This window comes from Nycticebus coucang, chromosome 21 (genome assembly GCF_027406575.1).
Source record: "Nycticebus coucang isolate mNycCou1 chromosome 21, mNycCou1.pri, whole genome shotgun sequence".
NCBI lineage: Eukaryota > Metazoa > Chordata > Mammalia > Primates > Lorisidae > Nycticebus > Nycticebus coucang.
In genome coordinates, this window is record NC_069800.1 from 35,767,603 (window position 1) to 35,794,615 (window position 27,013).

At 48.6% G+C, this 27,013-nt stretch overlaps 2 protein-coding genes across 5 annotated transcripts; one reads left to right on the forward strand and one right to left on the reverse strand.

Annotated features, from left to right (window-relative positions):
- Positions 1-21,369, reverse strand: VPS16 (VPS16 core subunit of CORVET and HOPS complexes). 2 transcript variants are annotated; one of them, XM_053574034.1, is made up of 24 exons: positions 21,231-21,369; positions 6,851-6,939; positions 6,549-6,646; positions 6,332-6,460; positions 6,109-6,253; positions 5,872-5,987; positions 5,649-5,771; positions 5,483-5,538; positions 5,047-5,136; positions 4,853-4,947; positions 4,636-4,712; positions 4,042-4,173; positions 3,827-3,954; positions 3,675-3,710; positions 3,374-3,482; positions 3,087-3,221; positions 2,883-2,991; positions 2,694-2,791; positions 2,501-2,608; positions 2,099-2,176; positions 1,833-2,002; positions 1,662-1,758; positions 462-524; positions 1-301 (listed from the first exon to the last, which is right to left on the reverse strand). In XM_053574034.1, the coding sequence occupies exons 1-24, from the start codon at positions 21,281-21,283 to the stop codon at positions 257-259; spliced, it is 2,379 nt and encodes a 792-aa protein (XP_053430009.1). In that variant the 5' UTR covers positions 21,284-21,369; the 3' UTR covers positions 1-256. The 2 variants fall into 2 exon arrangements, with proteins under 2 accessions (XP_053430009.1, XP_053430008.1); XM_053574033.1 differs by having other exon boundaries at positions 421-524.
- Positions 20,949-26,720, forward strand: PCED1A (PC-esterase domain containing 1A). Of its 3 annotated transcripts, none has more exons than XM_053574035.1 (8): positions 20,949-21,192; positions 22,116-22,260; positions 22,778-22,857; positions 22,965-23,203; positions 23,284-23,434; positions 23,543-23,789; positions 25,722-25,982; positions 26,332-26,720. In XM_053574035.1, the coding sequence occupies exons 2-8, from the start codon at positions 22,137-22,139 to the stop codon at positions 26,577-26,579; spliced, it is 1,350 nt and encodes a 449-aa protein (XP_053430010.1). In that variant the 5' UTR covers positions 20,949-21,192; positions 22,116-22,136; the 3' UTR covers positions 26,580-26,720. The 3 variants fall into 3 exon arrangements, with proteins under 3 accessions (XP_053430010.1, XP_053430011.1, XP_053430012.1); XM_053574036.1 differs by lacking the exon at positions 20,949-21,192 and adding an exon at positions 21,353-21,819; XM_053574037.1 differs by lacking the exon at positions 20,949-21,192 and adding an exon at positions 21,596-21,819 and having other exon boundaries at positions 22,100-22,260.
- Positions 26,721-27,013: the final 293 nt, after the last annotated feature.

The window sequence follows — 27,013 nt, forward strand, 5'->3', positions numbered from 1 at the left end:
AAGTGTTTCAAATTTATTTACAGCCAGACTCCTTGCTTTCCACCAGCTTTTCAGCTTTGCTCTATGGGAGGATCTGGGAGAACACTGACCCTTCTGCCAGGCCCATGGGCTGAAGGAAGAGCTCCTTGCTGGAGAGAGAGGCAGGGTAGACTGTCCTTACTTCTTCTGGGCTTGTGCTCTGGCCCGCTGAATCTTGTCAGCCGTGGCCCCATCTGTGGCTCCAGTACAATGGGACAACACGAGGTTTAGTTCAGCCTCATTCCGGTGCTCGATAGCCACATCTGCAGCCTGAGCCAAATCCCTGTGTTTTGAGCAGAAGAAGAGATGGTGTCAGCCAGAGCTGCCTGAGGGCACAAAGCCAGCCTCTCATCAGCCCACTGGCTCAGCCACGCAGCACCCACAGGGCCCACCTCAACGCACCCAACAAGAAGCAAAGCTTTGACTTTCTGCTCAGGACCCACTCGGGAAGCATACTTCTTGGCCTCGTATTTGTTGTGTTGTTTCATGGAGATCTCCACAAAAGGCTTAGCAGGAAAAGGAGAAGATGGAGGGAGAAGATAAAGCACAGTCCTCCTGTCCTCTCTCTTAAGAGTGAAAGCCCACAAAACAAGACATGATTGCAAGAGGGACTTTACCTAACAATTGCAATCAGTGTAACCTGGCTTATTGTACCCTCAATGAATCCCCAACAATAAAAAAGAAAAAAAAAAAGTGAAAGCCCAATGGATACATCATTCATACATATTTTATACACCTATCAGTATGTATAATCCTCCCACTCCCACGCACGGACAGTTGTGATCTCAACTGTTTCTCAACTTAAGGGAGAAACAACCTGAAACCAAAGCTCTGCTAGAGCTTTTTTTTTTTTTTTGGAGACATAATCTTACTTTGTCACCCTGGGTAGAGTGCCATGGCCTTCTAACTCACAGCAACCATAAACTCTTGGGCTCAAGAGATCTTTTCATGTCGGCCTCCAAGTAGCTGGGATTATAGGCGCCTGCCATAATGCCCAGCTAGTTTTTCTATTTTTAGTAAGGACAGAGTCTTGCTTTTGCTCAGGCTGGTCTTGAACTCCTGAACTCAATCAACCCACCTTGGCCCCAGAATGCTAGGATTACAGGCATGAACCACTACACCAGCCCTTCTTCTAGAGCCTTGAGACCAAATACTGCCATGCTTCCACTCCATTACCCCTAACAACAGGTGTTTCCTGCTCCCTACAGGTCCCGTGTTTTCTCCTGTGGCTGCCATCATCAAACCCGCCCTTCACTCCTACCTGTGAAATAACCGCCTGCCACAGAAAACAAAGCCCCTCAATACCTCTACTGCCTCATAGATGTGCCCTCCCTATCCCCCTCCACCCCTGACTCAAACATGACTTTCCCTCAGGCACATGGTGTCTGTCCCCTGTGGCCCTCCTTGGAGAAAGCAACCCATTCTCCCTCCTCTCAACATCTATAGGCAGACTTGGGCCCATCCTACAGTGTACCCAACACCGTGGATGGTGTCTGTCTGGGAATGTACATACATAGCAGGCACTCACTCACTGAATGGAACAGCTAAACAGATTCATAAATGGGCTATCCTGTCTCCCTGCTTGATCCCTTCCCCAGGACTACCCTCACTGAAACGGGCTAGAGGGTGGATTCCTGCCTCACCAGATAGCCAATGGGTGATTTCTTGCTCTTGGAAAACTTCTCTAGCTCCTCCCAGTCTTCCAGATCTGCCAAGGCAGTCAGCTTCAGCCACCAGAGCCTGTGGAAAATTGGGCTTGGAAGTGTTGCAGGAGAGGTAGGTAGTCCAGGGACCCGCCTGCGGCTCTCACCTACCTTTTGTCAGGGATGCGGAAGTCACGTGCCAGTTGCTCTGCGCGCTTGTTGTGACCACCGAGAATGAGGGTAGTGACTGTGTCATGTAGAGACAGATCTAGGAACCTGCCCCCTAGCTCATCTTCTAGGCGCCGCTGTAGCCGTAGGAGCCGCATTTGATCCTCTGTGGCCTGGGGACCGAGATGAGCCAGTGGTCAGAGATGAGGGACAAGGAGGTAAGACCAGCACTGGGGGAAAGGAGGCTCTCAGAAAAGAGTGTGCCAAACCTTGGCTGCAAACTCATTCTTGGCCTTATAGAAGGCATCGGCAGCTGTTTGCAGTGCTGCTACTCGCCCCTCGATATGCTACAGAGATGAGAAGGGAGGCCTGAACACTCAGCACACAGAACCTTCACACTGCCCCTCAGGTAGGCTATGATCTTCTCCTTGTCACTGTGTCCAGGGGCACCAGGGTCAGCCCTGCCCACTCAGTGCACTGCTTTGGTGTCCTAGTCGGATGGCTGGCTCCTCTGAGACCAACCCCCATACCAGCTTCATGTCTTCTCAGATTTTCTTGCAACAGTTAGGATCAGATGGGTGTGCACTAAACATGGAGGCCTAGATTCTGGGAGAAGGGATCAGACCAACAGAACCAGCCCACGTGCCCCACCCACCCCATGAACCTCAGACCTCTTCTGCAGCGTAGCTGGCTCGAATGTGGAAGCTGCCCAACTCCTGGTGATTGTCATCCTGATTGTAAAGGTCCTTCAGCGTCTCTAGCTCCTGATGCTTACAGAACTAGAGCCACGGGCAGGCAATCAGTTAGCGAGGTCAACTCGAAGGCTCAGGAGACTCCATCCCCAAGCCTGCCTGCCGCACACACCTGTCGGTACAAGCTCAGAGCCATGGGCTGGTTCCGAAGGGTCATGAAAAAATCTCCTCGGTTCAGCTCATTCTTCAGGTGCAGCAACACTGTGAACACTGTGGAACAGTAAGGTGTAATGGGGACTCTAGCCCAGCCCCCTGCTCAGCCTAGAGGGACCAGCCTTATGCTTGTCCACACCCTGCTCACCCAGGTCAGTGTCCCCACTCTCAATGGCCTTGCTCAATGCCAGTTTACTTCTTTTCATCTTTAGGAGAAGTGGTACCTGCTCCCCTGAACGTGGCTCGTACTCCAGCAACTGCAGGATGGGAAGGCAGGCACAAGAGGAAAGAGCTGGCATGGGAGCTTCAAACACCCACTTCAGAGTACCTGGGAAGGGCTGTATGCACACACCTTGATGGCCAGCTCCGTACGGCCACAGCCATAGGCCCGCGCAGCAATATCGGAGTAAGACACGCCAGGTGTGTCTCCCAGCTTCTGGTTAATGGCTCGAGCAACATCCTCATCTGACACATCCTTCTGTTGCACCTGTGAAGAAGGAGAGTGTCGCATACATCTCAATGTCATTCATACCCCTCACCCCCACAGGACCACTCCTTCAGCATACACTCCCTATTTCCTCTACCTCACAAGGGCCTGGAGTCCCCTAAATGCCATTGGATCCCATCCCAGATCCTTGCCTTATAGCAGGCCCAGTGTGCCAGGATCCTGCTGACACCCTGGACTTCAGGAAGGCGCAGGTACTCGCATATCTGGATGGCCAGGGGGTAAAGCCTCCGCAACACAAGCCTGGCAGGCAAGGGAGACAAAAGGTATAAGGAGTGAGGTCTCATAAAAAGAGGGGGTAGAGTGGCTCCAGCCTGTGCCTCAGGCCCCCAATTACAAAGAGATGAGTTAAGAGCAGTGGCCATAAAACCCCACCAAAGACTACATTATCTGCCCATCAAAGCCCTCCTGACAGCACCTATGGGCTGACTGTACCTGTCCAGCAACACCTGGATGGTGAGCTGCTTATATCTGTTATTTTCCATGGTTAAGGATCCAGCCCTGTTTGCCAAGGACCTGCAGACTGCATCTGCAGCCCCTGCCCCCCACCCCGACTGGGAGTACCCTTCCAGCGTGCAGGAGGATACTGGCTGTAGGTGAGGGGGATTCCAATGTGATAGTCCCGAACAGCATTGAGCACACGCAGGTCCTGACACATGCGCACAAAGCTATCAGGTGGAAATCTGTCGAGGAAACACTTTCCAAAGGAGGCTGCCTAAGAAGAGCCAGAGGGCAACAGAGCTTCCTCAGCTGTCCATCCCAGCACCTGCCCACCCTGCCCAGCCCTGCCCTCCAGGCCAACCCTCAGCAAACTCTTCTGCATGTCTGGCTGGTGCTCATGTCCCGCAGCCTCGATGCACTGTTGCACGGCCTGGGTCAGCTGCCCCAGCTCCTGGATCTCCCGCAGGTACTCATCTGCCTTCTGGCTCTCTTTCTAGCAGGGAGGAGCCCAAGAACAGAGTATCATGACAAAGTGTCATTTTGTCATGACAGAAGATACCCCTACATCTGGCCCCTAGCTGCTATGGGCTGTGGTTCAAATAGGCTGGTTTGGGGTGGGGAGGGCTGCACAGCCCAGATCCCAAACTCCTGGAGCCCACTGGATCCACCTGAGGTGCCAAGGACATCATCCCACATCAGTCCACAATTGCCTGTGGGGTCCTTGAGACGTCCCAATAGTAACTCGACTTGTGCCTGACTGAGGATAGTGGGGGCACCCTGCCCTTTATCTCCACGTGGAGGATATCATGTCCCTCAGTCTAGCTGAGCTGGCCCTCCCCAGCCCAGAACAGTGTCCTGCCTGGACACCTTTCTTGACAGGTATCACCTGATATGTCCAGAAAGTGTAGGGGAATAGGGAGCATCCTGGGGCACAGGGAGAAGCCCCTGGCTTTACCTCATACTCCTTCTGGGCTTCCAACAGCAGCGCTCCAGGGGCCATTGAGGCAATTTTGAAGATCTCCTCACTGGCCGCTGGGGGGAGGAATTGGTAAGTAGGGAAGGAGCAGGGCTACCCTCAGGCCTTCCTCAACACCCTGATCCTGCTCTGGGGCTCTAGCTCAGGGCAGGTGGGGTGCAGAGGAGCCCCTGCCCTGTGTTATGTGGTACCTCACCTGGAACCTCATGCAAGAATTCATGAGTGCTACGGGAGAAGATGCGGACCCCATCAAGCTCAGGCACCAGGTAGGAGTCCTCATCCAACACAAACCTGAGCTTATTTAAGGTTTCCAAGAACACTCAGAGATGGGGTGGGGCAAGGGACCCCCCATTGACTTCCCACCCCACACAGGCAGCCCTCCAAGGATACTGGATGCTCTCGAGTGCATTGCCCACCACCATTAGCCTCCTCTCCCAGGCCACCACAACAGCCTTCTCCTTGCTGCGAGGACGGCTGCACCTGTGAGCAGCACAACACACACGTCTGCGATACACACAGGACACCAGGCCCACAGCCATGTCTCTCACATTGTTGTGCTTACATGCCTAGGATGTCATAGGATGGGCCTGTACACATTTATGACTCTGACCACATGCTGACTCATTTCCACTGTCCTTCTACCACTAGGCCATCCCAGAGGATGATGGCTTTCTTTAAGTATGTGCTCAAAGTCAGGGTGCTCACCAGCAGGCTAGCCAGAGCATGTCAACCTCCACTGGCTTTGCCAGTAGATAGGGTAAATCAAGGCATCACAAGAAATAAGCTATGTCCCATCCCCACCCCAGCATAGCAAACCCATCCTCACCAGACCATCTGCTTTGGAGGTGCCCGGATATTGCAATTGAACTCACACAGCTTCTCCTGAAACAGTATGGAGAATGTCACGGCTCTGTCCCAGAAGTCACCAGTCTGACTGAAAAGCCCCTCCCCAACCCCCAACATAGTTCCTCTGTGTTGTCCCAGGATCACACCTTGAGTGATGCCGTCCCCATCCAGATATAGCCTGTGTCTGTAAAGAGTGCCAGGTGTCGGTAGGTGAAAGAGACAGCCATCTGCAGGAAGGTGCTCACTCCCGGGGCCAGGCCAGGGGGTGTCTGGGGCAGAACCGGGGAGGACACCAGATATAGTGACTTATCAGAGTCTTCCCATTGCCTTCTCCAACTCTTCCATTTCATTCCCACCCAGGGCCCTCACCACTGCAGAGCAGGTTGCGTGGTCCAGGAGGTAAAGATCAGGCCCAACGGCCAGAAGAATATGTGCTACTCGGTCCTGGCATAATGTGGTCCAGCAAGAAGGTGCACTTTGCAGACCTGTGACCCGGAAGGGATCAAACTCAGGATGACCAGCCCCCAAAGCTTCTGCTCTTATTGGTCTTAATCTAGAGACAAATCTGTGGGTGCTAAAGGCTATCACACGATTGTCAGGTCTTACCTGGCACTTCTGGCATCCGGCGAAGTTTGAGGTCACTCACATTGGCACTGAGGGTAAAGCGGTGGGCGCCTGTTAGGATAGCCACCCCAGAGCCAAACTCAGTGTGAAAGATCCGGGCATCTAAAACCCGGTTCTGGAGAACCTCCTGGGGAGAAGAGCCATGGGTTGAAGGAGCCACCAAGTCATAAACTCAATCCCCCTCCTCCAGTCCCAAGGCCCCTACATTGCCCATGCTGAAGTGTCTCCGGAAGTCACCGTGCAGCCCATAAACCAGCACTGCACCATCTTCCTGCACACAGAGCAGTTCTTCTTCAGCTGACCAGCCCAGGGACACCACGGGCCCACTCTTCCACTGTAGAGGAGAGAGAAGTTCCCAAGGCTGTCCTCGAGAAAAGAAGCCCTGTCCAGCCCCTAGCCCCAGGGACAGTTGGGGTGCTCACCAGCAGGCTGGCCAGAGGCATGCCAGAAGCAGAGTATATATCGAGCACTGGCCGCACACTGGCAGCTTTCTCCTTCCGCCAGGGGCTCCTCAGCAGTGCTGCAGTTTGAGAAGAAACCTGTCCTAGCTCTGCAGACCCATGCTGTGTGAAGCAGGCCTCATAAAAGCCAAAACTAAAATCACCTCAGCAGAGTCAGTAAGGGTGGGGGAGTGGTGGCAAGAACCTGACAGAAAGGTTTCCAGGAATTGACCTTGCATTCATCCCAGGGCCTCACAACATATAGTGTTGAAGGGGTCACATACCAATAGGGCCCCCATAAGGTGCAGCAGCCACCAGGCAATCCCTGAGTTCCTCCTTCAGGTCCCAGTCCATGCTGTACAGCTCATATTTCCTGTCCACACAGAGACAGGCAGCGATCAGCCTCCTCATGACCTTCCACCCAGAAGGAATGAGCCCAGAGAAATCCCTAAACCCTACAACGTGCCCTCCACAGGGCAGGAAAGGAGCCCACCCACCTGACGCAGAAAGGGGAGTGATGACTAGAAACAGCTGGGTGAACTGACCACATGCACTTCTAGGGACAGCAGGTGAAAGAGCAGAAGGTGTTGTCAGGGAAGGATGTGGTTCTAGGGGGCAAGTGTCCAAGAATGGCAAGAGATCCTTAGATAGGCAGGCTTAGATAGGCTCCTTAGATAGGTACAAACTGAGACAGAACTAGGGTGGGTGACTGGCTTGGGCAGGAAATAAGACCTTCTCTGAGGGTCTCTTAGGGAAGGGAGCCTTTCTCCTATTTTTGGTTCTTAAAAATGAATTAAGTTGTAGCCTTTACCCAGGGGTACAGCTCAATGCTTACTGATGATGAACTCAGTACTGAGTTAGCAGTGCCTGAAAGAAATACAAGAGGAGCTTTTCAGTGAGACGGTGCTGGCCAGAGTCCTGGAGATGTTAACCTGTTAAGTACCTGAATTACAGGAGGTAACCAAATCATAAGCAGGCCCAAGACAGCTGCAAGCTGACATGTGTGTGGATCACCAAGTATATGCTGCATGTGAAGCTGGAGTTGGGAACTTGGGACATGTCAGCATTTGGCACTCAAGGTGTGGAAAAGGGGACAGCAAAAGGGACAGAGAAAGAGTGGTTACTATTCTAGGATGCCAAGAGAAGATAGTGTTTAAGGAAGACTTTTCAGCGAGTATCATTTTAGGGACCTTCCCATTAATGGTCAGAAAGATACCCACCATTATCTACCATTTCACATCCTTCTTGGGATTCTACTCAAAATAACTTTTAAAAAAATCAAGAGATGTTACATTTTGGAGGAGCAAGATTCCTATTTGTAAATGATGTGATTGTCTACTTAGAAAATCCAAAGCAGTCTTATTAGAGAGCTCAGAAGGATAGGAACAAAAATCCATCTATCTTCTGTGCCAAGAAATACCACAGCAAGAATCAATTAGAAATATAACTTTCACTTGGGAGGCCAAGGCTGGTGAATTGCTTGAGCTCACAGGTTTGAAACCAGCCGGAACCAGAGTGAGACCTCGTCTAAAAAAATAGCCGGGTGTTGTGGCAGGTGCCTGTAGTCCCAGCTACTCAGGAGGCTGAGGCAAGAGAATCACTTGAGCCCAAGAGCTTGAGGTTGCTGTGGGCTGTGATGCCGCAGCACTCTAGCCAATGGTGACATAGAGAGACTCTGTCTCAAAAAAAAAAAGAAATATAACTTTTAAAAGATCCTAATCATGACCACAATAAAACTATAAAATATGCAAGAATAAATCAATGAAAGATTTTACAAAATCAAATCAAAGTTTCCTCAAGGATTCAGAAGACCTGGAGAAACATCCAAAGTGACCTATAAATACACAGGAATTCTAATAAAAACCCCCTCCAATTTTGGGGGGAGGAGGATATAAAAACTGATTCTAAAGTTTATTTAGAGGGGAAAACATCATCTGGAAGAGAAAATACTGTAAAATACTTAGAATACTTTGAAAATATGAGAACAGATACATACCAAATATCATGCACACTATATAAACTAAATCTAATTAAAACTATTGTTTGGACACACAAATAGGCAAATAGAACAATAGAAGAGAATAGAGTCCAGAAAAAAACCTTGGAATTGGGCATATAATAAAGATGGCATTTCAAATAGGTATAAATTGACACGTGAATTTGACAATGAGCCATATGGGAAGAACCACAATAAATGCTGTTTCATGACTTAATCAATACAATCAACAATAAAATATTTTCTTTTTCTTTTTTTGGCCGTGGCTAGGTTTGAATCCGCCACCTCCGGCATGTGGGACCGGCGCCCTACTCCTTGAGCCACAGGCACCGCCCAACAATAAAATATTTTGGAATTCAAGATTTAAGTATTAAAAAAGCAAAGCCTTATCAGGAAAAATAACTTAGAAATTTTTATAATCTCAAAGTAAAAACAATTTCTAAGCATGATCATGATATAAAAGCCAAAAGTCACAAAGAAAAAAACCAAAAAGCCAACAAGTAGTTCAGCCTGTATGTAATCCCAGTGACACAGGAGACGGGGGCGGGAGGATCATTTCAGACCAGGAGCTCAAGATTAGCCTGGGCAATACCATGAGACCCCATCTCTAAGAAGAAACAAACAAACAAATAAACAAAATAGCCAGGCAAGTTGCCCTGGCATATAGTCCCAGCTACCTGTGAAGACTGCTTGAGCTCAGGAGTTGAAAGTTGAGTTATGATAGTACCACTGCAGTAAGGCCTGGGTGACAGAGTCAGACATCAAAAACACTTAAGATTATGAGGAGAGAGGAAAAGAGAGAAAGAGGAAGGAAGGGGGGAGGAAAGGAGGAAAGGAGGGAAGAAGGAAAGAAGGAATGGCGAGAGAAAGACTAAATGGATCTAAATAAAAATTAAAGGATTTCTGTATCTTTCTATACAAAAAGGGGTAAAAATAACACACATTCATATATATATATATATATTTTTTTTTTGGCCGGGGCTAGGTTTGAACCTGCCACCTCCGGCATATGGGACTGGTGCCCTACTCCTTGAGCCACAGGCGCCGCCCCACACATTCATATTTGCTTCTATTTGGAAAAAGAAACTCTGGGAAGATTTATAAGAACTGGTCAAGAACAATTCCTTGCAGATAACGGGTGCAATCAGTTGAATGGTGGCAGAGATGGAAATAAGCCTTTGATTTTTTTTTTAAATCACATTTCCAGTTATTTACTAAACAGTAACGTTTTTTTTAAAAACCCACTAAAAAAAAAGGTAGGAAGACAAACTATCAAAAAGACAAAAATGTTTTTGAGACAAGTGAAAAAGGAATAACTTTCTTAAAAATACAAAAGGTTTCAATTTTTAAATTTTATTTTTCTATCCTGTTTTACCTTAATCAATTTTTTAAAATGAAAATAGGCTTGGCATCTATAGCTCAGTGGCTAGGGTGCCAGCTACATACACTGGAGCTGGCGGGTTTGAACCCAGCCCAGACCAACTACAACCAAAAAATAGCCAGGTGTTGTAGTCCCATCTACTTGGGAGGCCAAGGCAAGAGAATTGCTTCAGCCCAAGAGTTTGAGGTTGCTATAAGCTGTAACATCACGCAGTCCTACAGAGGGTGACATAGTGAGACTCTGCCTAAAAAAGAGAAAAACCAAAATAACAAAACAAAGAATAGAAAACTAAAACAAAAGCAGTCACGGACTATATCATAATATTTTATGTGACGATATTTAAAACATAAAAAAATTGGAAAAATATAGGCTAATACTTTTATAATATTGAGATATGGAAAAGTCAGAGTATGACAAAACACAGAAATTATCAAGGAAAAGACTTACAGATTGCAAAAAATTTAAAAATCTGTACATTAAGAATGACTACATAATATAAAAGCCAAGTGACCACTATGAGAAGATACTTGTGAGATTTGTAACAAAGGGTTAATACAAAGAACTTATAAAGGGCTCTTTTGCATATCAATACAAACAACACTTCAGAGTGGGGTGTGGTGGCTCAAAATGGTAATCCTAGCACTCTAGAGGCCAAGGTAGGGAGACCCCTTGAGCTCAGGAGATAAGAGACCAGCCTGAGCAAGAGTGAGACCCCTGAGCAAGAGTGTGACCCTGTCCCCATTAAAAATAGTAAAACTAGTCCAGCATGTGGTGGGTGCCTATAATCCCAGCTACTTGGAGGCTGAGACAAGAGGATCACTTGAGCTTAAGAGTTTGAGGTTGCTGTGAGCTATGATGCCAAGCAGTGGCGACTGAGTGAGACTCTGCCTAAAAAAAAAAAATGTGGTGGGTGCCTGTAGTCCCAGCTACTCAGGAGGCTGATGCCAACCCCAGGGCGACTGAGTGAGACTCTGCCTAAAAATAAAAATGTGGTGGGTGCCTGCAGCCCCAGCTACTCAGGAGGCTGAGGTAAGGGAATCGCTTAAGCCTAAGAGTTTGAGGTTGCTGTGAGCCTGATGTCACCGCACTCTACCAAGGGTGACAAAGTGAGACTCTCTCTCAATTAAAAAAAAAAAAATTAAAGAAAAAGGAGTGAAGCTAAAAGATGTGACTGAATTGCTGCAGTTTGATGATAAAACCTGAATGGATAAGGAGTTAGATTTTATGGATGAGCAAAGAAAGTGGTTTCTTGAGATAGAATCTAGTCCTGGTGAAGGTGTTATGAACATGTTTCAAACATGTTGCTGAAATGACAACAAAGGGTTTAGAATATTACATAACCTTAGTTGATAAGAGCAGCAGCCTAGTTTGAGAGGACTGACTCCAATTTTGAAAAAAGTTCAACTGTGGGTAAAATACCATCAAGTACCATTGCATGCTACACAGAAATCTTTCACAAAAGGAAAAGTCAATTGATGTGGCAGACTTCATTGTTGTCTTTTTTAAGCAATAAATTAATTTTTTAATTAAGATAAATGGTTTTTTTAGATACAATGCTATCACCCACTTAATAGACTAGTACAATGCAAACAGAACTTTTATATGCACTGGGAAACAAAAAAAATGTGTGTGGCTCTCTTTATTGCAGTGGTCTAGAACCAACTTGTCAATTTCTAAAAACTGCTGTATACGTTCACATTACTTGAATTCTTTACAACCCATATGCACTTCCTTTGACATGTTGCAACTAAAATCATTGAGTAAAATAGAATTTGATGAGGAAATTGATACCGATACAGACCTAGCATGCCAATTATCAATTTATTGCCTCTTAGCTTCAAATCCACCCTCCAACACATGTTCTATGACTATGGTCATTACTTTTTTTTTTTTTTTTTTTTTTGAGAAAGAGTCTCACTCTGTCACCCAGGCTAGAGTGCTGTGGTGTCAGCCTCGCTCACAGAAACCTCAAACTCCTTCCAAGTAGCTGAGACTACAGGTACCTGCCACCATACCTGGCTACTTTTTCTATTTTTAGTAGAGACGAGGGGTCTCACTTTTGTTCAAGGTAGAGTCAAATTCCTGAACTCAAGGGATTCTCCCTCACGCTCCGGCCTCCCAGAGTGCTAGCATTACAAGAATGAGCCACAGTGCCCAGCCTATGACCAGTATTCCTTTAAGTGCTTCTCCTTTAATAGTAAGCATGTTAAACTTTCTCAGTAGAGGGCGCTAGAGGTATCAGAACGCCTCCCCCAGCTCCCAACCCGCAGCTTCTAGTGGTGGCTGCCAGCCAGCCTGCAGTGAGGATGTGAGAGCATCTAGTGGTGCTCTGCCCGTCATGCAACCAGAAGGCGCAGTTCCTCAGTAACCTCACAGCCCTGTCCAGATCACCTTCTCAGGCTCTCTAGACAGACAATGCACTCCAGGCTTTCTGCTCACACCAAGTCCCCATTTCCTCGCAGGCACAAGATGTCTGGTTATTGCTGTACCGTGCCTGTGCCCCAGTGTTTCTATTGACTCTCTGCACACCTGTACACCCAGCCACTGGGTGTGGCTTGCCATATGGACCCTGTGTGTTACAGGCTTCTTATCTGCACAAGCACCCCCACTCATGTTGCACGCCCAACATCTGGGCCAATAGTTACAGCTTGCCTATGTCCCCCTCCCCCTGCACTCCAGGGGGCACTTCTCTCTTGCCTGATACTGTACGCTAGCCTGGACTCAGCAAACCTGCTATCAACTTCTCTGCTATCCAGTGGGCTGCAAATATATTTTTTCCATCACAGTCTGCACTCCAGAGGCCCACCCCTTTCCAATTTTGTCTTTCCCTAGGTACTGTTCCATAACCCAAAGCTATCATATAAAATTTTCTTATATCTTATACTTTTATCACAGTTCGATAATTCTTTGTATTCAACTTAGTTTAATCTCCTGACTGAACTTAGGCTGACATGGACTTGGTACAGGGAATGGTCCCAGGTTATACCCCTAAAGATGGGATCTGGGAATTGCTTTGGTGTTGAGCTTTTTGCCAGTTCAAAAGGGATGCTAGTCACCCACTGTATGCTGTGGCCTCACCAGTAATCAAGCCTGCAGTTTACTGTGATGAAGTACCAACTGAAACATGCTTTGGGAGTGACTTCTATATTGTACTATATGTCAGTAATGATAATTATGAAGACCAGACTGTAGGATTGATTATTTTGAATGCGCTTGAACATATGTAAAAGAAAACGACAAACTCAGGTAATGGACCTTTCAGTTCAAGTTACGTGTCTGAGAAACAGAAAGTTTCTGTAATAGCTCTAAAAGAAGCTTATTTCTTGTGGCCACATAGCTATTGCTGAAAATCAAATATACAATTGGGTGGGTTGTTGAATTACAACAGCTGAATTCACCAATATGCCATTTCTCATATGAAAATTAGGTACTAATTAGAGTATAAATGGGATCCTGGAACTTGGAAGGGGGGATATCTGGTTAGACCAAGATGAAACTGACAATTTTGGACTCCCGAATCATTCTAAGCGTCTCTTAGCAGTGGGTACAGCTTGCCTTCCTGTCTCTCACAAGGCTCACCTTTCTCTGCTTGAAAACCCTGTAAAAACATCTTGGCAGCCTCCCAAGGTCAAGGCTGCTCTGGATAATACTGTGGAGTGCCAGTTATCAATTTATTGTCTGTCAGCTCCAAATTGACCCTTCAATACATGCTTTGCAGCGAGTTGGACATGAAGCTTCCTTAGTAGCAGGTGCGAGTAAGATCAGTGTAGGTGCTACTAAGATCAGTGTAGGTAGAAAGGGAGGTTTCCAGGTGTTGCATGGTCAGTTAGCAGTGTGAGTTTGAGAAAAGCATGTGGTGCTCAGCCCCATGTCCCCAGAACACACAATACCTTGATTGTGTGTTAGACCAAATCATCGTCCACCTTCCTGTGGCTTTCTCCATAGACAATGCATGCTCCAGGTCTGCTCATACTGCCACTCCCACTTGGTGGCGAGGCCATGTACCTGGCCCATCAGCTATGGCTCATTTGTGCCCAATGTGTGCTCAGGAGGATTGCTTTCTACTTCCCCGTAACTATGCATCGGCTCTGGCCAATGCTCTAGGGAGTCAAGTTCTTACGAGGCCTGAGGTACGCCCACTGCAGTGACCGAATGTCATTGAAAACAGTGAGATCAGACCAGAGTTAAGTGGTCAGTGGGAAAAGAGAAAATGGAAGTAAGTATAGATGGAGGTCTTCAGACTTTGGGTGGGTAGGGGAGGGAAAAGAAAGATGGGGTGAGGAGGAGGGATCTGTGGGATAAGGAAGTTCATTCTTTTGCTAGGATGGAGATTTGAGTATAACTGAAAACTGATAGGAAACACTGAAGGGTGTGGATAGTGAAAAATAATGTGCAGTCTAAATTTTTTTAGGTTGCCAGCATCTCAGGTGATCTTTTACTTTTATTTATGTATTTATTTTTTATTTTTTTTTTGAGACAGAGTCTCACTTTGTTGCCCTCAATAGAGTACTGTGGAATCACAGCTCACTGCAATCTCAAACTCTTTTTTTTTTTTTTTTTTGTAGAGACAGAGTTTCACTTTATGGCCCTAGGTAGAGTGCCGTGGCATCACATAGCTCACAGCAACCTCCAACTCCTGGGCTTAAGCGATTCTCTTGCCTCAGCCTCCCAAGTAGCTGGGACTACAGGTGCCTGCCACAACACCCAGCTATTTTTTTTTTTTGCAGTTCGGCCGGGGCCAGGTTTGAACCCGCCACCCTTGGCATATGGGGCCTGCACCTTACCGACTGAGCCACAAGTGCCGCCCAATCTCAAACTCTTGAGCTTAAGCGATTCTTTTGCCTCCACCTCCCAAGTAGCTGGACTACAGACACCTGACACAACGCCTGGCTGTTTTTTTAGAGATAAGGTCTCGCTCTGGCTCTGGCTCTGGCTCTGGCTCAGGCTGGTCTCGAACTCATGAGCTTAGGCAATCCACTCAGCTCAGCCTCCCGGAGTGCTACGATTACAGGTGTAACTCACTGTGCCCAGCCTATTTACTTTTTTTTTTTTTTTTTTTTAAGAGACAGAGTGTCACTTTGTCGCCCTCGGTAGAGTGCCATGGCATCACAGCTCATAGCAACCTCCAGCTCTTGGGCTTAGGCGATTCTCTTGCCTCAGACTCCCAAGTAGCTGGGATCACGGCACCCGCCACAACACCCAGCTATTTTTTGTTGCAGTTTTGCCAGGGCCAGGTTTGAACCAGCCACCCTTGGTATATAGGGCCAACACCCTACCCACTGAGCCACAGGCACCACCCTATTTATTTACTTTTTGAGATAGAGTCTCACCCTATTGCCCTGGGTAGAGTGCTGTGGTGTCATAGCTCACAACAACCTCAAACTCTAGGGCTCAAGTGATCCTCTTGCCTCAGCCTCCTGAGTAGCTGTGACTACAGGTGACCACCGTGACAACAAGCTAATTTTTCTATTTTCAGTACAGACAGGGTCTTGGCCTTGCTCAGGCTGGTCTTGAACTCCTGAACTCCAGCAATCCACCCACTTCAGCCTCCCAGAGTGCTAAGATTACAGGCATGAGACACTGTGCCTGGCCTCAGGTGTCTTTTAAAAAAATATTTTGAGAGAGAGGATCTTACTATGTCGCCCAGGCTGGCCTGCAACTTCTGAGCTCAAGCCATCCTCCCACCTCAGCCTCCTGAGCAGCTAGGACTATAGGCACCTGCCATCTTACCCAGCTCTCAAGTGGTCTCGATACAGGGGATTCTAGACAACAGCTGGAGAAACGCTATGGCTGAAGGGAGGTATGGAGATTCCTGAGAAAGCAGGGAGACAGAGACACGGCTACACAGGGGCACATCTCCTCAGTGGATCATGGAAGACAGCAGGCAGGTTGCTGGGGGAAGCCAAGGCCCACCCATGCAATGACTTTGGTTCTTTAGGAAGCATGAAATGACATCAGCTATTGGAAGGAGGGGGCAAGGAGACTTCAATATTCAGTAATTCCAAAATATTATAACTGTTCCCAGTTGCATCTTCATTTAATTTTTTAGAAGTGCTACCCTTGCAGTGAGAGTGTAGACTGACTCCCGTAACAGGACCGTGAGGGCCCAGTTGAAGCTGGTAGTTATGGATTTATAGCAGCCCCTGTCTGTTGTGTGACCCTCAAGACAGTGCTTAGCAGCCTAGGTAGAGGTGCAGAGATGGTGGGATGCTGATGCACTGGGAGGTGGTTCTGCACTGGGTGGGTGTAACTGAAGGACAAAGGAACAGATTGATAGGGAAAAAGCAAGAAAGGAACTAAAGTGACTGCCCAAGGCTGTATTCCAAGCTAGACAGGGAGGGAAACCTCTACAGAAGGGGGTTCTACGTGTGGACACAAAAAGAACAGAAGGCTGCATGGATAGGGATCCCTGTGAGGCTAAAGAACAGGTGTATCAGGAGGCATGTGGCCAAGGGCTTGTGGCCAAAGAGGGGGTATTTGAATTTAACATTTCAGAAGTACAGCAGCTCTGATGAGAAGAGAATGGGGTGAGATGCAGGGAGAGGGTGACTATGGTGGATAAAATCACTCAAGTAGAGGTTAAGAAACCAGGAATCCAGGTGGCCCCTGAAGTTGCTCTGGAAAATGGCAAGAGCTAAGGTGCCTAGAAGGCTGTGGGTCAAAACCTCCAATCAAACAACTAATGAGTAATATGGCCCAGCATTTAGCCAGGCATTGTGGCGGATGCCTGTAGTCCCAGCAACTTGGGACTTAAGCCCAAGAGTGTGATGTTGCTATGAGCTGTGACACCATGGCACTCTACCGAGGGCGACAAACTGAGACTCTTGTCTCAAAAAAATAAAAATAAAAATAAAATATGGCAGCATGCTGGGAGCTACACAGACCAGTCAGTGAAGAAGCAAAGCCAAGTACAGTAAGCCCCTGACGGTTGGTACAGAAGTAAGGACCAGGGAGTGAAAAACAGCAATGCATCCACCACCTCTTGAAGTCCTCAACATAAAGTACAGTTCTCAAGGACAGTGAGGTGACTTAAGCTGTGGCTGGAGGGTAGGATGGGTAGCACAAGGTATGGACAGAGAGAGTGAAGGCTGGCCTCTGGAAAAGCCTAAGAGCAAGGACTCTGAGGACAGGCCACACCCTCAGTGAGGAAAGCCAGCTACATCTTTTCTCCGCTCCTAGGCCCCGGAAATGGAACTCTCAGCAGCAGTAAATGGACCCTGGATTCTAGTACCTGGAAATCATTAAACCTAATAGTTCTGGTAGCTTCAATTCCAGTTCCCTGTGGAAAACAATGAAGAAATCCCTGTGGCAATGTAGCTGAACTACTAAAGAAGCACAGTCCATTAGGGTGATAAGCTCTTGTGTGAAACAGGTGATCTCCAGCCAGTCCAGACCGGGGTATCAGACGTCTGGGGAGGAAGAAGCAAGTCAGGTCTTACCTCGGGGAATAACTCTGTAATTCCAAAATCCCCAAGCCCTAAAAAGTCCATCCTATCTCAACAACAAAAAAACTCCTGAGCATTGTTGCCAGGAATAGGAATGTAAAATGGTACAGCAGCTGCTATGGAAAACAGCACAACAATTTCTCAAAAATTCAACATAGAATTACCATATGATCTGATCTACCAATTTCACTTCTAAGTATAAACCCAAACTAAGTAAAAGCAGAGTACAGATAATAGTAAAAAGATATTTGTACATCCATGTTCATAGCAGCACTATTCACAATAGCCAAGGGGGGACAGCAACCCAATTATACACTGATGGATGAATGGATAAGCAAAATGTGGTGTATATATGTGTATATATATGCATATATACATTTGTGTGTATATATATACACAATGGAATGTTATTCAGGACATTCTGACACATTTACAAAATGAACCTTGAAGATATTTATTTACACTAAATAAAATAGCCAGTCACAAATAAACAAATACTGTATAATTCCACTTATATGAAGTATCTATAGTAGTCAAATTCATAGAGACAACAGAAAAGAGAACGGTAGTTGTCATGGGCTGGGGGGAGAGGAAAATGGGGAGTTATTGTTCAATGAGTATAGAATTTCAGGGGATTTTCGTGTGTATGCACCCTTCTATCAATTCCTTTATAGAATTTTAGTTTGGAAGATGAAAATGTTCTAGAGACTGGTGCAGAACAAAGTGCATATACTTAATACTACTAAGAAGTACACTCAAAAATAGTTAAGATTGTAAATGTTATATTATGTATATTTAACCATAATTTTGCGTTCATGTTTACATATGCAAAAAAGCAAAACAAAACAAAAAAACACAACTACTTAAGTCATCCTCCCTTCTAAAAATGATTTCCGGAATATATAATATATCTTTACCTCCTTTTTTTATTTTTTTGTAGAGACAGAGTCTCACCTTATCGCCCTTGGTAGAGTGCTTATGGCATCACACAGCTCACAGCAACCTCCAACTCCTAGGCGATTCTCCTACCTCAGCCTCCCAAGTAGCTGGGACTACTGGTGCCCGCCACAATGCCCGGCTATTTTTTTGTTGCAGTTTTGGCCGGGGCCAGGTTTGAACCCGCCACCCTCGGTATATGGGTCCGGCGCCCTACCCGCTGAGCCACATCTTTTACCATAAGGATGTTTCTAAAATACTTGAAACTCAATGTATTCAAACCATGCTCGCTCTCTTTTACCCCAAACTCTTCCACTCTTCCTTTCTCGTGGTTTATGCCAAAAACCCAAGTCATCCTTAAGTCCTTGCTCTTCCTCCTCCCTACAAGGTGCAATCATTACAAACTCCTTCTGTGTTATCTTCTAAATCTCTCAGACTGGTCCCTTCTCCCCACCTCTCCATTACCACCTCTGTACTCACCACCCCCGACTTCTCCCTGGTCTATTGCAATAGGGCTCCTAACCAGTCTCCCTTGCTTCCATTCTTCTTGCTTGCCCCTTCCAATTTGTTCCCCTGGTTGCCTCCAGAAGGAATTTAAAACACATACACACAACCTCACACCCCCTGCAAAACCAAACACATAAATCTTTTAAGACCCTTTAATTTAGGCTTCCCATTTTCCTTCCAATAAAGGTGGTCTACAAGTTCCTGCATCAGCCTCATCTGTCCTGGCCCTGCTGTGTATGGCATTGCAGCCACACTGGCTCTCTTTAGGTCACTGGAAGTGCCTCGGTCCTTCCTGCCTTGGGACTTTTTTACATTCTCTTCTTCATCCCACTTCTTGCGCCTAACTCATCCAGGGATATTATTTCTCTCGAAAAGTCTTCTCTAGCTCTGACCCTCCCCCTCCAATCCACTATATGCTCTCTTAAGTTATATGCTCCTGTACATTCCCACATACTGATTATGATCAAATACTGAGTGATTGTCAACTGACTTGCCTGCTAAGCTCTATGAAGTCAGGCAGGGACCATGTCTAGCTTAATGGTCAACACAGGTACAACCAAAGGGCTGCGTTAAATTAATTAGTCAGATTAGCCCAAACTGTACTTTTACGATAAAAAAATGGCTTGACTTCTAGAGCCCCATAAGAATTGGTCATGATTTCTTTTCCTGCCTTTCCACACTGAGTGCTCCAGAATGCTACTTTCAATGCAAAGAATCCTGTCTTGCCCAAAGGGCTCAAAATGCAACGTCTGCCGCATGTTCATCATTCATCCACTTACTTAAACATGTATTTAGGTCCTGACTATGCATACGGCTATGTACACATACGGAAAAAATTAAGTACCTGTTCTTAAAGCATTTCCACTCTGGTTGCCTAGGCTAGAGAGCCATGGTGTCAGCCTGCCTCACAGAAACTTCAAACTCCTGGATTCAACCAATCTTCCTGTCTCAGCCTTCCGAATACTTGGGACTACAGGTGCCTGCCACCATGCCCAGATAATTTTTCTATTTTTACCAGAGATGGGGGGGCCTCCCTCTTGTTCAGGCTGGTCTCAAACTCCTGACCTTAAGGGATCCTCCCACCTTGACCTCCAAGAGTGCTAGGATTTCAGGCTGGAAGCCACTATGCCCATTTATCAGTCTTCTCAACAAAGCTTAGACTTCAAATAATAAACAGCAGCGCTGTAGTAGGAAAGCTATTATCCTCAGTACTCTGATTTAACAAGCCTGGTTAGGCAACATGTATTATCAAAGTACAGGAAGTCCCCTAGAGTTACAAACATTTGCAGTTACAAATGAGGGCTATTACACTAAGTCTCCAAGTTACAAAGAACCAACTGATGTATAACTCCCACTTACTAATGGAGGCTACTACAGGTAATAGGTAAATTTACTTGTTCCAACTTACATAGAAATGGAACTTAAGAACACATCTATAAAACCTATCTTTTTCATAACCCAGGGACTATCTGTAGTATATAAGTTAATACTTCAAAAAATGAGTGCTGGGTTGGGGGCAGTGGATTTACCCACCATTTTTTACACTTGATCTTAGCCAAGAAGCGATCACCCATCATTTTTTGTTCATGGGATGTATATACTAGCGTGATTCCTCACTGCACTTGCATGCCCTACACTCCTACCAAACATGTAATGATATTCACTCCCCTTATGCATCATTCATTTTCACCTTCATAAAAAAACCCTGATCATGCGAAAGTAGATTTGAGATAGTCTGTGCCTCCTCCTCCCAGTTAACACGTCTTCTGAAATACATTCTTTTCTCCTTAATAATCGTCGTTGTCTCAATAATTAGCATTCTGTACAATCAGCAACATAAACCCCCATTGTGGGTTTGTTAACAGAAGTAGGTAAGTTACTTAAAAATACCAATCCGGGCAATAATGTGATACGTCTACGCTCAAGAAACACCCGTGGTTTAGGACTGTCCGACTCCAATTAAATGGTGCCTCAAGACAGGGGTGCTCAATGATTTGCCCCATTCTCTCAGCCCTGGTCAGTACTGTTACCCGGCCCGTCGTGCGATCCCGCCCCCCTCGAAGCGCCCCTGTGGTCTGACTTCAGCAGCACTTTCCGGCAGGAGACTGAGCGCTCACGGGCGACCTCTCTCTGAGCATCCTTCCGGAGGCCCAAAGACCTGGGTTTCGGGATAACCGTCGTGCTTGCCCCAGTTTGGGGAAGGGGAAGCAGGAGAAGGCCGGCTCCTTGGGCCACAGGCGGCTGTGCGTTAAGTGGCAGACGCTCCGGGAAAGTCAGCGCAGGAGCGCACTCAAACGCCAGTAGTGACGGGGAAGAGTGCCGCCAGCTCCGCCCGCAGACTCGAGCCGGCGGGCGAGCAGGGTAAGCCCGGACATGAGCGGGAGGGCCGGACGACTCACCGGTAAAAGGCAGAGTCCCCGAGCGGGTTCCAGTTCGCCGTGTAGCAGTCCATGGCTGGTGCAGGCGGCGGCACCCACCTAGCACTGGCTCCGGGCCGGCACTTCCGCTTCCGCCCATCCGGGTCACGTGGCGAGGCCGCCTCCGCGGCCATCACTACTGTGGGCAGTCGCATTTGGCTGCTGCCTCGCCCCCCGCCCACACCTAGGATTCGCGCCCCCTCAAGTGGGCCAGGCTCGGGCTCCTGCCTTCCCCGGCGGCCATCCCCTCTTTTTCTTGCACCACTGGGCGTTGGGAGTTGCTCAGGGCGGGACATGGGTGACCGGAAGTGGAAACTGTGAGCGTCGCGCCTGAGGCACCGAGGCCTGAGGCGCCGTCGGGTACACCGCGACGCACGCATGGAGAGTGCTGGGCGCCGGGCTGCGCACCGACGGCTACCGGGGACGCACGGGAGGGGAGGGGGCTTTGCAGAACCGACTGGCCTCCCCGGGCGCGGGAACATGAGGCTGCGCCAGGAACCCGCTGCGGGCGAGGCGCACGTTGCGCGAGCCTGCCCTGGTCGTGGGTGAACGGCGCGGAGCCCCAGACTAGGTAATTGGCGCGAGCGGGCGCGCGCATGCGCGAGGCAGTGGCGGGCACGTGGCGGGGCGCTGGGCGGCGCCGCGCGGGAAGCGCTTCATCGTTCCGGAGGCCGGCTAGCCAGGCGACCCCTGCTGCTGGTCCTCATGTGACCAGGGCTGGCGCCACCACAGATTCCCCACCTTTTCCCTGTAGCCCTGAGCAGTCCAGGAGGGGCTGGCGCAGGTCTTATTTGTTTCGGGGCGGGCCCTGGGGCCGACATTCTCTGAGTCCGCGCCCTCGCGCGGCTTAGTGTCCTGTCCCTGCAGCCGGTCGTTGTCAGTGGCGGCATGGTCTTCTGTCTGGAAAACGACGAGCCGCGCCACCCGCTGCGAAGCGCCATGGTCCACTTCCAGGCCTCAGAAGTCCAGCAGCTGCTACACAACAAATTCGTGGTCATCTTGGGGGACTCCAGTGAGTGCCCCCTCTACGATGACGCTTCCCAATCCCACGCCTTGCAGCCTGATCTATGATCTATGTCTGGATCTTGTGTCTCCATTTCAGACCTCCTGTCTGCCTGTCTTAGTCCAGTAGACTTTATCTTCTTTTTCATTTACCCCCACATCTGCCACAGGCGTACTAATGTAACCTGTGGACTTGTTAGCCCATTCTCGCTCAGCCTCTCTCTCCCTCACAGTCCTTCATAATTTCCCTCATGAGGGCCATAACTTATGTTGTATGACTCCCGGTGACTTGGCCGACTTCACTCTTGCCAGATGATCTTGGGTCTCCATATGCTGCTAGCAGGGAGACACACAGAAAGTGACAGTGCCAGGACTTTTTAACCTCATCTTTTCTTCTGTTTCTCCGTCAACACTCTACAGAGCTAGTGTTGGGGAGCCTATCCCTGGGAAGATGGGAGGCCTGGACTTGGGAGCATCTGGGGTGGGTTGAAGTCTGATACACCTTTGGGATTTCCATCTCCCCATAGTCCAGCGGGCTGTGTACAAGGACCTGGTGCTTCTGCTCCAGAAAGACACTCTCCTCACAGCTTCCCAGCTGAAAGCCAAGGTGAGGGAAACTTGGCAGCCATGCCATTGGTGGGCGGGGGCAGACCCTGGCCTGGCAGGGTCCTCCTCCCTGGCATGGATCTGACTGGCTTGGTGGGGGCCGGGTAGGGGGAGCTGAGCTTTGAACAGGACCAGCTGATGGCTGGGGGCCAGCTGGGTGAGCTGCACAACGGGACACAGTACCGTGAGGTCCGCCAGTTCTGCTCGGGTTCTGGCCATCACCTCGTGCGCTTCTACTTCCTCACCCGCGTTTACTCTGAGTACCTGGAGAATGTCTTGGAGGAGCTGACATATGGGCCTGCCCCCGACTTGGTGATCATCAACTCCTGCCTCTGGGATCTGTCCAGGTTGGGACAGGGGAAAGGAAAGGACTGGTTGGGGGTAGTCAACCCGTGTACTCTTGCCCACCCTGTGTGGTACCCAACAGGTACGGCCGCTGCTCAATGGAGAGCTACCGAGAGAACCTGGAGCGGGTATTTTTGCGCATGGACCAGGTGTTGCCAGACTCCTGCCTGAGGGTGTGGAACATGGCGATGCCCCTGGGGGAGCGTGTCACTGGGGGTTTCCTCCTGCCAGAGGCAAGTGACTGAGGCTCCTCAGAGCAAGAGATGGGACGTTGGCTGGTAGATAGGTAACCCTCTTTCCTGACCCTGCTTTATTCTGTGGCTCTTCACTTTCTCACTCAGCTTCAGCCTCTGGCAGGCACTCTGCGGCGGGATGTGGTTGAAGGGAACTTCTACAGTGCTACACTGGCTGGGGACCACTGCTTCGATGTCCTAGACCTCCACTTTCATTTCCGGCATGCGGTACAGCATCGTCATCGGGATGGTGTCCACTGGGACCAACATGCACATCGCCACCTCTCACAGCTGCTTCTGACCCATGTGGCTGATGCCTGGGGCGTGGAGCTGCCCAAGCGTAACTCTCCCCCTGGTGAGCCCTATCACAAGGAGGGGAGGGTAGAGAGGAGAGGGCCCGCAGAGCATAGGGCTCAGAAATGGAACAGGACAAAGCTACTCAAGGGAAGTAAGGGTCTCTTGAAGGACTTGTGGCTCCTTAATGCTTCTCCCTTGTCCTCTGAGAAGGGTTAGATCCCAGGAGCAATGTTCTTGTCTGAGTTCCAGTATTCTACAGTCTAATCATGTGATCATTTGTTGTGTGTGAACAAGGTTATATAAGCATTGGTCACATAAGGCAGCTTGTTAAAAGATCTCAACAGATGAACAGGAAAGAAATGGAGGCACTTCTAGCTAGGCATGGGTGTGGGGGACAGAAAGACAGAAATGGAGGAAGGGCCTTTCAGGCAAGGATGGCAAAAACAAGTAAGCCCATTGGTTGGGGGTGGAGTGCAGTCAGCTGGAAGGTTGTTGAGCAGAAATGTAATATCAGGAAGGTCAGCTTCATGGGGATGGGCTTCATGGACAACATGCCATAGGTGTCTTTGGTTAGCCTCAGCCTCCCAGTGTGACTGGCTGTGGCTTGGTGCAGCTTTCCTCTGGCCTCATGTCTGGGTCATTCTGAGGGCTCTACCCTTCCTGCTTCTTTTGAGATACTGTTCCTATAACATTTCAACTGTAACACATTGTGCTGCAGAACATCTGTTTCCTTGTCAGCCTCCCAGTTCCCACATGCTCACCAAATGGGCCTCGTAGCTGGTTGTTTCCGTGGCTGTTTATCTCCTACATCATGTCCCCAAAGAGCAAGTTTCTTACCCAAGACTTGTTGGACAGTTCACCCCTTTCAGCCCCATTGTTTAGCACAATTGCTCTATATGTAGTACTGACAGAATAGTGTTTATGAAATTGGTGACATAAGTCATGTTAGATGGCTGTTTGTCACAACATTAGAGGGTGTGAGGGGCATGGGGAGGCGAGGAGTTGGAGCATCAAAGAGGTGAATAGGACTTTGATTACATAATGGTCTGATTTCTTTGATTGTTAGGTGAGAGAATTGATCTCCAATCAAGGAAGGGACACTCTTAAATGTTCTAAGGCTAGTTTGTGGGGGCTCAGGCTCCAGTTTGGAGCTCCAGAAGTTAGGGATGTCAAAAGCAGGATCTGATTTGGTGTGGGAGAATGAGTTAGTGAATTTGGTTAGGACAGATTTATTTGAGGTACTGGGAAAATATGGAGTAGATTTGGAGTCACCAGTACCCAGCAGAGAGATGGAAGCCAAGGACATGAACATGAAGGAGAAAGCAGAGCAATGCTCACACTTTAGATGTGTGTGAGCAGGAAAGAGGGGCAAATGGTGGAAATAAAAGGGGATGAGGGCAGAGACACTTTCAGAGAAGACAGAAGTCATTAGTGATGTCATGCGGCACTTGGGAAGAAAACCATTTTGTAATTTGTTAGCAAGTGGTTACATTTAATAGGAAAAGCATTGAGTGAGTAGAGTAGGGTTTAAAAGAGGCTGTCAGCAGTTGAGGAGGGAATGGAAATTGAGCAAAATGTTTGTTGTGGAATAGCTCAGGGCAGCTTGACTCCCCAGGCCTGTCTTTCTTTGGAAAGAAAAGACAACTAGTTGGGGAAGGGAATAACAAGATCTTTATGTTTGGCTTATTTATTGGTCTGTGGGGAGAGCAAGAAGCTAAAGGTAAAGGAACTGGGCATACACAGGGAGAAGGCTCTGGAGGGGAGCATGAATTCAGACCAAAGGTAGGTTTTGAGAGGCAGAAAGAAGGAACACACCTTAGTCTTGGCCTGAGATAAGAGGGAGTGAGGAAGACTGGGTAGAAGGCACAGGTGTTCCACCTGGTCTCCCTGTTCTCCCACTGGAGGGAGTAGAGCCTTGGAAATGTAGATAGCCAGAGCTCAGGGCAGCCTGACTCCACAGGCCTGCCTAAAAAATTCATCCCTCTCCTAGACCCATGGATGGAGGACTGGCCAGAGATGGATCATCTGTTCCAGTCCCCCGACTTTGGGGAGCAGCTGGCCTTGCCCCCACCCCCACCCTCTCCTTTGCCCCCTCCCATGTCTTTTTCCTACCCTCTTCCTCAGCCCTCTCCACCTCCCCTCTTCCCACCCTTGCCCCAGGATGCCCCTTTTTTCCCCGGCCAGCCCTTCCCACCCCAAGAATTCTTCAATCATAATCCAATGGAAGACTTCTCGGTGCCACCCCATTTAGGTAGGTACCTCTGCAGCCTCCCCTTGCACCTTCCCCAGCCCAGCATCCTATGCCCAGGTGAGCTAATAGGAGTTGAAGCAGCCCCTTTTCCTCCCACGTCTGCCCCCCAGGATTGGGTTTGGTCACAGCAGTCCTTGAGTCTGGAATAGCCATCTATAGACTCATTAATCCATTCATCGATTGTCATAATTTCCCAGCCTGAAGAAAGGGAAAGTGGCATCACAGTTTTGCAGATGGGGAAACTAAATCTCAGAGAAGCTTACCTGGAAGACTAGAGCTGCCTGAGAGCAGAGCTTTGCTCTCCCTGGTCAGAAGCCCACTCTGATAACAACTGGTGGTTCTTTTGTAGGATGTGGCCTGGGAATGAACTTTGTGCCTGACCTCCTGCCACCTCCAGTCCCTGGCCCTAAGCCCCATGGTCAGCACCGGGGCTTGGTGGTCCACCGGGGCATGTCACGTTGTGTTCCCAGCAGCCCCTACCATGTGCCAAGGATGGGGGGGCACTGCAGGCAGCGGCTCAAGCACTCAGACAGACTGATCCACACGTACAAACTGGACAGACGGCCTCCTGCCCATTCAGGAACATGGCCTGGGTAGGATGGATCTCGGGCTGGGGCTAGATGTGCCAATGGCCATGCAGGGCCTGCCTGGCCACCCAGGTGCTGGGCACGGGTATCTGCTATGCCTGGTATGGTTCTTGTCCATTGCTGTCACCAATAAAAACATGGAAGAACAGAATGACAGTCCTGTGTGAGGGAGTGCATCTCCTAAACCATGATCTTAAAAGAGTTGTAGAAGGGCTCTGTCCTGTAGCTCAGCAGCTAAGGCGCTAGCCACATACACCAGGGCTGGGGGTTTTGAACCCCGCCCAGGCCTGTCAAACAACAATGACAACTACAACAAAAAAGTAGCTGGGCATTGTGGCAGGTGCCTGTAGTCCTAGCTACTTGAGAGGCTGAGGGAACAGAATTGCTTAAGCCCAAGAATTTGAGGTTGCTGTGTGCTGTGATGCCACAGAACTCTTCTGAGGG

Bases quoted from the DNA above. Each gene is read 5' to 3' on its own strand.
- VPS16 (XM_053574033.1), bottom strand. From the start codon at position 21,283: ATGGACTGCTACACGGCGAACTGGAACCCGCTCGGGGACTCTGCCTTT. The intron at 5,137-5,482 runs GTGAGGATGGGT...TGCTGCTCACAG, and splicing joins CCTCCAAAGCAGATGGTCTG to GTGCAGCCGTCCTCGCAGCA. The intron at 2,177-2,500 runs GTCTGAGGTTCA...TCATCTCTGTAG, and splicing joins CCAGCTACGCTGCAGAAGAG to CATATCGAGGGGCGAGTAGC.
- PCED1A (XM_053574035.1), top strand. From the start codon at position 22,137: ATGGTCTTCTGTCTGGAAAACGACGAGCCGCGCCACCCGCTGCGAAGC. The intron at 22,261-22,777 runs GTGAGTGCCCCC...ATCTCCCCATAG, and splicing joins GGTCATCTTGGGGGACTCCA to TCCAGCGGGCTGTGTACAAG. The intron at 25,983-26,331 runs GTAGGTACCTCT...GTTCTTTTGTAG, and splicing joins CTCGGTGCCACCCCATTTAG to GATGTGGCCTGGGAATGAAC.